Source organism: Camponotus floridanus, unplaced genomic scaffold, assembly GCF_003227725.1.
Source record: "Camponotus floridanus strain SB8 unplaced genomic scaffold, Cflo_v7.5 scaffold2, whole genome shotgun sequence".
Taxonomy (NCBI): Eukaryota; Metazoa; Arthropoda; class Insecta; order Hymenoptera; family Formicidae; genus Camponotus; species Camponotus floridanus.
In genome coordinates this window covers 6,197,610-6,207,222 of record NW_020229325.1, presented here as the reverse complement: position 1 = coordinate 6,207,222, position 9,613 = coordinate 6,197,610, and the positions used below count along the sequence as shown (strand labels likewise).

The 9,613-nt window shown below is 34.5% G+C and overlaps 1 protein-coding gene across 2 annotated transcripts in view; it reads right to left on the bottom strand.

The window, feature by feature from the left end:
• Positions 1-1,196: 1,196 nt before the first annotated feature.
• Positions 1,197-9,613, bottom strand: part of LOC105255486 — a 59,558-nt gene continuing 51,141 nt past the window's right edge. For both annotated transcript variants that reach the window (XM_025408236.1, XM_025408237.1), the window contains 8 exons: positions 9,111-9,408; positions 7,327-7,536; positions 6,875-7,204; positions 6,161-6,553; positions 5,435-5,663; positions 4,936-5,347; positions 3,501-4,437; positions 1,197-3,173 (listed from right to left, as the gene is read on the bottom strand). In XM_025408236.1, the coding sequence (XP_025264021.1) occupies positions 2,952-3,173; positions 3,501-4,437; positions 4,936-5,347; positions 5,435-5,663; positions 6,161-6,553; positions 6,875-7,204; positions 7,327-7,536; positions 9,111-9,408 (3,031 nt within the window). In that variant the 3' untranslated portion in view covers positions 1,197-2,951. The remainder of the gene's footprint in view (positions 3,174-3,500; positions 4,438-4,935; positions 5,348-5,434; positions 5,664-6,160; positions 6,554-6,874; positions 7,205-7,326; positions 7,537-9,110; positions 9,409-9,613) is intronic.

Genomic DNA, 9,613 nt, shown 5'->3' with positions numbered 1-9,613 from the left:
TTAAAGAAATCTTTTGAAGATAACTTGTTTCCTGTTTACCGTGCCTGAGATTTTCTCAATAATTTATTTTTTTAACTCGTTTTAATATTTCTTGGACTCTTTATTTATTTATTCTTTTATTGAATCTCAAAAACTGGTAAGTACGATTCGATCTCCAATAATTATAAAGACATAAAAACCGAGTATCATCTGGACTTTTTAGCTAATATGTTAACATTTTATTTTTAACAAAATTTTTTTGATAAGCTTTTTAATTCATATCTTTTTGGCAATTTAAAGTAAATTTGCTTCACAATGATTTAACTTTTAGTTTGTCAAGAGTCTCCATTGATTCCCAGTGAAATTCAGTGTGTCAACATTTGTTTGAAAATAATTCCAGTATTAGAAAAATACACGATACGCGTATATTTCTAATCAGCTGTATCTGGAAAATGATAATCGAAATTCATCATCTTGGCCAAATGCAACAACATTTAGTTGCACGCAAATAGAAAAGTCATCGGTCGATCCGTTTTTTACGGCTTGTCGCAAGAAAGAAAAAGATAGAAACTTGAATGGAAAATTATTTTTATAAATCGATCAAAGTCAACTATCAATATCTACACATCTATCAATATACAGCACCTTGTTTCGCATCACTACGTTTGTAAAGTATGTCAGATTTTCTTCTCGTAATTATACATGTAAACGAATATGCTACTAAATGAATCGGCAGATAAGCGAAATAGTACGAGGGGGTGATGCATTTAATTAATCTAAATAAAAGAAGCTCGCGCATGACATGCGCGCTCATGTGGCTTGAAGTTTTTGATACATTTTCAATGAATATGTGAATAACTCTGCGATTTTGAGTTTTATTTACAATATTAAAAAGAACTAACTTTCTCTCATTTGTATAGTTTTTAATCGTATCGTTCGACTAATAACTGTCTAAAATAAGAAAAGAATTGTTTATGTCACGAGCTCCTTTTATAAGTACATTTTCGGCCATTTGGATCAGCTTCGAGTCTCCGAATCTGAAATTTAAGCTACAATAAATGTGAATTTAAAATTATAATCTCAGAATTAGATGTATATATATAATATATATATAAAATTAATATAAAATAAAATAAAAGAAACAGTTACAATTAATTTTACATATATATATATATATATATATATATATATATATATATATATAATTGTAACTGTTTCGTCTATTTTGAACACTTGATGGGAGCATTAAAGGAAGAGAAAATTCACATAAAAAAATCAAGATGAAGCATGAATGCGCGTAAAAGCATGAGGCATTCAAACTATAACATGGCAAATAATAGTACAACGAATAATACATTATATATGTCATCACAGCACATAGATAGCTCGCTGCCCAACGAAAACGGTGACACGGATCAAGCTCCGCTTACTTTGGAGAAAATCAAAGTTAAAGTTGTCGGATTATTAGAGATTATAATTTTAAATTTTTTTTCAATATCAAATCGATATCGTCAAATCATGTTAATTGTTCGAAGAAATAGCGGATACCATTACTCATCTTTTCGAGAAGCTTTTCATTTATCGTCATCGATTACGATAATATGACGAAATTTTCCTTTTTTAATACTTTAGCATTTCATTAAGCTTTATTAAGAAAACTCTTCCTTCATTAAGAAAACCTTTCCTTAATTAGCATTAACGCATCAGTTATTTCTATCGTTGCGTAATAGCTTGTCATATCACTCGGATAATTTTTCAAACTTTGCAATCAGCTGTGCTTTTTACATAATTGATTTTTCTACTTCGATAGAATTAATTTTGTTATTATTTCTAGATCAAAGATGTCTGGCTGCATCACAGACTACGCAAACATCTATTATATAAACATAAATACGATATCGATTAGATTATTGAAATACGACGTGTCATGTTTGTTCAATGACAAATCGCTAATGAAATTCTCCACAAGTATCTCCTCAAGGAATGACTCGAACATCACCTTCGTTTCGGTTTCAGCAAATCTATGTTATTATCGTACATTTGCGTGCGCTGTTAAAAAAAAAAATAAAAAAAATTTAACTATTCGAGCGTGAAAATAGTATGTGCACTCCCCCTTTCGGTTAACGTTTGTCAGCATCGCAACATTATTATTACTCAGGTCATTAACTTACGGCTTAAAATTTATAAGCTGTATTATAAACTCGAATCTAATTCGCTTTTTCGTAACACGGTTTACGTCAGCCAGCCGTGTGCGCGCAAATATTAGACACGCGTTGTTAAAATCATATTTACAATATGTACACTAAATAACTTCTTATCTCAATCACTTCCGCATTTAATGCCACTTGGTGTGATTATTGCATCGATCCACTGTTTTTCTCTTCTTTCCCTCGCTCGCAAAATATAAGCGTAATGACAGTTCGTAAAAATCGAACAGCGGTCGGACCGCATTTCGATGATAATTTTTTTTTTTTAATACAAGGCACAAGTATTGCTTGTTATGAAGGTCAAAAAGATTGCAGGATACAAAGTTTGTCAAAATTTATATTGGATATGTCGTGCACGTTCAGCAACAACATATGTCTTATTTCTTAATCAGGTCGATTTTTTTCTCTTCTTTCACGTATCGTGACGATCAAAGATATTTTCGCATCGATATCGAGTGAATAATAATCGGATTTAATTGGTAGACAATTAGTTGAGTATTCTCGCGAATAAAGTAATGCTTGTGCCTTGTGGATTTTTCATCCAAGCAGCGCTCTCGCAATAAAATGTGATGGAAAGAAGAAAATATTATCGCCTACATTTTTATCAGCGTATGCTTCGAAAATTCATTTTTTTCTACGCAAAGTGCGTGAGCCATTTGTTCTCTTTTTTCCTTTAAAAGGAAAAAAATTTTGCGGAATATTGTTGTCATTAGCTGATCGCGATTAAGTAATCCCGCTTAACTTAATCGTCAGCTTAAGCTGTTCTCATTCTTGTAGAATAGCCGTGACTCCAGGTTCATATGTCACTGTAGGATGCGAGTAGAAACCAGCGTAATAGTAATAACGATCGTTGTCTTCGTATCCCTTTTGATGTCTCTGCCACGCCTGCAGTATTTTGTTATAATCCTCGAGCGACAACACCTTCACCTTGTGCGAAATCGTCTGCACGTCGTTCGAATCGCTGTGCTTTGATTCGAACAAGCCACCCTGCGCAAACAAATAAACATTTGTTATTATTCGAATTTGCGAGCCTTTATTGACAAGTGTTATGTCAAATACGAAAATTTATTTGTTTCAAAAATTGTCTTATTTATATATACATATATACATATATATATATATATATATATAATATATATATATATATATATATATGTATAATCTAAAATAAAAAATAAAAATTTGTGTGGTTTTCTACTTTTAATATCATGACTTGATATGCAGATAATAATGAGAAATTTTATAATAATATTTCTTAATCTTCTCTTTTTATTTCAAGAGTTTTATTTAAATATGACAAGAGAGAAAAATTACCGGAGGATCCAGAATGCAGGGCTGCTGTAGCTCTTCGGGGCGATAGAACCACTGTGATCTGACTCTCATCTCCGATTTCTGATTCAACCAGAGCGACACAATCTTGCCGATGTAAGGTTTCTCGTGCGGCTTTCGATAAGAATAAAATAGCACGCTGTCGCCTATGTTTATCGTTTCTCTGCCGCGTCGTATAGCTGTAAAGTATTGGTTCCCGCCAGATACGCGGCTGCCGCTCGCCCATTTCCAATGGCATTTGTTGGGCAGCATGCGGGCTATCGGACTGGGTGTCTCGACCGGATTCGACGGAGCGGGATGATTCGTTTGGACAGTAGCACGATTCTTCGAGGTGCGATTCGCGTTGGTGCAGTTTGTTGAAGCGGCAACCGTCGTCGAGGTGTTTCTCGTCGCGCGATTTGTCGAAGCACGATTTATTTTGGAGACGCGATTCATTTTAGAGATGCGACCTATCTTAGAAATGCGACGAGCAATCTTAGACATGGTGCCGCGTATCGAGGTGCGATTCGTCGAAGCAGCCTTTGGCCGCATTTTCTTCCGGGGTGGTTCTTCTGGCGGTTCTTCGGGTTGTTCGTCGTTGGCCTGAACGTCTTCCACCGATTCTTCAAAGTCCATCTGAGCCTCCTCGTACACTGGAACTGATTCCGACGGCTCCTCGGCCTCTGTTTGAGTCTGCTGAACGATCGGTTCTGACGGCTCTTCGGATATCACTTCGGAAATCACATCATTCTTTTGGACTGATTCTGGTGGTTCTTCAGGCTCTACTTGAGTCTCATCGTCTTCCTGAATGGTTAATAACGAGCCTTCGGTCTCATCATCTTCCTCGGATATCCTTGTCTCCTCGGCAGCGGGAAAATTTGTACTCGGTAAGTCTGTGATTGTTTCCTCTTCGTTTCTCTGCTCCTGACTGTTTTCCCAATTGCTAAGAATTATAAGAATATATTAATATATACAGAATATAAGAATTATAGAGTACTTTAACATTTAAAAATAATAAGATAAAAGAATAAGATAAAAGAGAAAAGTTCAGAATATCGAAAGCTGATCGAAACATTATTTTAGAGAAATAAATTTAAATTTATTATTTAAAATAAATTTTAGTATTTAAAATAAATTTTACAAATTACAATCATAATTATATAAACTGGAATTTTAATTTTATACTTCCTGAATGCATATATTTTTATGTCTTTAAATAAATTTTCTATCTCCAATAGTTGGACAAAGTATAAGCCGCATATAAAGTTGTTCATAGATTTTAACGATCAAACTCTTTGAAACTTTAATAAACCGTTTATAGGATATTTACAGGGCATTTTTTTCTTATTTTTATTCATAGAGAGCACGACACAGCCATTAAAATCTAGAATATGTTTACGAAATGTATATATGTTATATGCAATAAATTACGACAGCGTACCTTACGCTGCTCGTGTCACCAAAGCCGCTATGATGTCTATGCTTATGCTTCCGATGTTTTCTATGTTTATGCCTACGATGTTCCTTGCGAGACCTGTGTTTCCTATGCTTCTTCTTCCCTTCCTGAGTCTCGAGTAGCCTTTTCTTTTTTATTTTCTTCATGTGCTTTCTCCTACGGTACTCTGTGCCACTTGTACTACTCGTTTCAATGTTTGTTTCGATCTCCGCTTCGTTAGCACATTCGCTGGTGTCCACTGTGGATTCTCTTACGTTGGAACACACTGCAAAACTATTGTTGTCGGCTACTCCGTTTGTCGGAACGGCTTGATTGCTCGCGGAACGCTTCTCCTCCGAAGAGGACATTTGTCTGCGTCGTTGTTTGCCCAATGAGAGAAGGGGATTCGGATCATATTCTGTAAGATGATAGAGATTAATAAATATGAAGTGTTTACAATGGACCGAACAGCGGCTAAAGATATGCATATATATGAGATACTTGCCTACAAGAGGGTAATTAGGCTGCAACAATCTGATATCGTCCAAGATAATACTACCACTGTCTCCGTCATCGAATTCCACCGTAACATATTTCTCATCGTGCACAGGATCAGGTTCGATAGGCTCGACGGAGGTCCCCGGATACAAACATCTATACTGTTGACTCCAATACGCGCACAATCTTGTGCCGGGCGGTAGCTCTTTTGTCGAAGTCGGACACACTTCCACAATCTGCGGAATAAATGAAAACGTTTTTATTTTTCGAAAATAAATTGTCAATCATAAAAGTTTTATTTCCTTCTTTCTCGATTATGTTATACGATTTTCGAAATAGAAATCAAATAATGCTTAAAAAAATAAGTCTTGGGTGTCTAATAATAAATGGAGTAAAATAACCTTGTGAAGTAACAAGTAAAAAAGTGTATCATATTTTTTTCTACTATGGAAATCATATGGACATTTGGCTGCGTACTGTGACACTTATATATGTGGATTATAATAGTTTTATGATACATAATTAATTATAGTATAGAATATTACCGTTTATTATTTCGTTCATTATAATTACTTTACCAATTATATTTTCAAATTTTGAACGCGTTTGAACGAATGCATACATGAATACATATATGAATGCGTAAGAGTGAGTGTCTTTTAAATTTCATGTAATCAAATAGAGAACGACTCTGTATCATCTTTCTCCTTCTCTCACTATTATTTATGATTACCGCATCTCTCAGGATCTCTTCTCGGGAGTAAATGTGCGGTTTGTTGCCGCGTTCGCCGTCCAGCGTGATAGCGTAAACATCGGGAGCCTGCACGGGGCTGAGTCTGCCCGCGTAGAAGAGGCCACCGATCGCCATGAGGACGCGCAGCTGATCGATCATTAGATGAGCGGACGTCAGCTTGCATCGGTTGACGATAGTTTCGCTGGTCCTCGCGACGGCGGCGGCAGCGCACTGCTTACACTCCAAGGATCTGCGCCGTTTGGATTCCTTTCGGTCGTGGCTCGGCGACTGCGAAGAACTGGACTTTCGCTTCTTCTTCTTTGACTTGTCGTGCCGCGATCTTTCCGGCTCTTTCTCCGATAGTTGCTCCACTGGCATCTCTACCGGCGTTTCCTGATAGATAATTAAAATTTATAAGAATAATTGCCTTCCTTTCGCAAATTTCATCAGTTTTATCTGTAAATATGCGTAAACAATAAGGATATAAACGATCAAAAATTACACTCGTTAAAAATGCAATTTTTGGTACAGAGAAGTCATACAATTGTAAAATAAAATTTTGTGTTAAATCTTTTAATTCATTAATTTTCTTTATCAAAGATACGATGTTTTCAAATCAAGAATTTATAAGTTTCTAAAAAATATTTCCTTTAAATCCTAATTCCCTTCACATGGTCTGTCTCAATGACATAACATAACAATGATTTCCGCTACCTTGACGAGTTTTTGAACGATAGGTTCCTGAGGTGGGACGTTCTCAGATGGTATCGTATCGTTTTCGTCGTCCTCCCAATTTTTTACCTTTACCTGTGCTTTCAGCTTTGGTTTTACTTTACCGCCATGCTTCTCAAGCTTCAATTCTTGGCTCAGTTTCGCTTTTTCAGCGATAATAGAACTAATCACATTTTTGTTATGTAACGGAGTCTGCTTCGCCGGCTTTGCCTTCGCTTTCATGATTTTCTGTATCTTGGATGGTGCCTTTGGAAGAGGCACTCCGGATTTAAATGGCAATGGTGTATAGCCGGTTCTGTTGTTTATGCATTGCTGAAGACGAAAATAATTATACATTAAACTTTATCAAATGAATAATGTGTGTTTGGCGGATATTAAGATATATGAACAAAAATTAAGCTTTAACGTAAATTTATGAAAATAAGTCTCTTTACTTTGGTTTGTAGATGTCTGCTCTTTGAAGATAGCACGTAACCCACTAGAGAACTCTTGCTCTTGGGTTTCTTGGCGACAATTGTCTCCGTCAAGTGCCTGACGCTACCCGAGGTGCACGTGAGTTTCCTCGGTCGTCCTACTTTTCTCTTTTTGGAAGCAGAACTCAAACTCATGACAGTCGGCGCTGGTGATGATGTATCGTAGCCCAGCTAAGTAAACATTCATAATTATCTTCTTAATTGTTTCAATTGCGACTAATGTTTACTGTGATTTGGAAATTTTATTTATCTTTTGAGATAAACAGATGATTTATATTTAACTTTGGATTTGTATTCCCTCGCTTTCCTTTCTGTTCTTGTAAATATTTTGAATTTATTATATTATATATTATACTAATTAAATCACAACCGGAATACGCTTCCATGGCTAATTATTCTACTTTAATATAAAGCATGTTAAATATCAGTTTTTTTGACACGCTAATTTTTATTTGGGAAGAGCATTTATTCTTGTTATAATATTATTTTATATTTGTTGATTATTTGATTAAATATATTAGAACTTTATATATATACAGAGGATTTCATGAGAAAATCGACAGAGAAAATATTATCCCATCAATATTCTAGAAGAATTCGTTCTAAACAAAAAAAATGCCGCGGGCGTAACAATATATATGTATATTATAGATCAATTCGGTTCAGTTATGAAGTTGACAATATGAAAAATTTAATTTTTGTCATTAATCTTGTAGCATGGCTCGATCTTCTGATTTATCATCTTTGGACTTCCTTATGAGAAGTTGTTTAAGTCTCGTGTACAATAATGGTATAATGGTAAACCATCAACAATTAGATATAAACAATTTTATTAATATTGTAACCAACAAAAAGTATTAGACATTAAAGCCGTCAATTAATTTGATTAAATTCAATGCGAATACTACTATCTATGATCTCTATTATTCTGTTAACCAACTATTGATGGATGTCTCATTTATCGTCATTATACACGAAACTTCAAATAACCCCACAAAAAAGAATCCAGAGGTGATAAGTCAGGATATCGAGCAGGCCATGATATAGAATTGTTATTTATCAATGTTATTGACAAATAAGAATTAATCAATGTTATTGACAAGTAAGAATTAAATTTTTCATATATCTTGAATCTAAATTGAATTAATATATAATGCAACTTTTTTTTATTTAGAAAGAACTTTAAAATACATTCTAAAAGTTTGTCAGTTTCCTCGCAATACGCCCTATATATATTTGCACATGTATATTTATTTATTGTGAATTATTTATATACACACATTTTTCTATAAATTATTAAACAAATATACGTATGTGTTTTGAAAAAAAAATCGGAATAAATTAAAAATTTTATTTCTACTGAAAAATTCAACAAAATTCACTTTTTTGGAAAAGGAACATATTTTTTAATACACATTGTACTTTCTAAAGGAAGTTTAGGTCTATAGAAATCGATTGTGAGCAATAAATAACTTTTCCAATCCAATAATAAACTTTTTGCACTTATTATTTAACACATTTAAATTAATACATCTTCGATAACTGTTGTCTTTTTCTTTTTTCTTCTTTTCTACTTTATCTCTTTTTATTTTCGATACGATTTTCTCATCAATATTATATAATGATGTATATATAAGTAGAATAAGAGTTAAGTAATGTATTCCAAATAAATCACTTCCCGCTTGTAAACAGGTATATAAAATTATCTCAAAGCTACACAAGAATCTCGGCATTAATCTACGTACCGTTCCTGTACTTTTCTCGTCATCTTCCGGTATTACTTTGCTAGAACTAGGAACCGGCGATGTTACTGGCGGTACTGATATCGGGATGCTGGGTATGTTATCTAGAAGCTTTATGTGGCTTCTAGGCTCGTCGAGTTTAACAAGATTCACGTTACATCTCGGCATGGCCAGAACGGCTGAAGCTAATGGCGGAGGTGCGCCGTCCGGCAATTCCGATGACCTTGACGGCGATTTTTGCAATGGAGAGTTCATGGGATCCATCGCGGGTGGCGGTGACGACAATATTCCGTGCTCGGAACTAAAGAAGTCAATCGATAATTGAATTATTCGAATTGGAAACATCAAAATTAGTCGCTCTAATTTGATATTTAAAATTAATGAGCTTATGAAAGCAAAGGAATCTGTCAGAAATTTCTTATTAAATTTATTGTAAACGATAATTGATATCTCACGTGTATCTTTTCTATAGGTTGATGCATATAAAGTTACTGCTACTGTACATT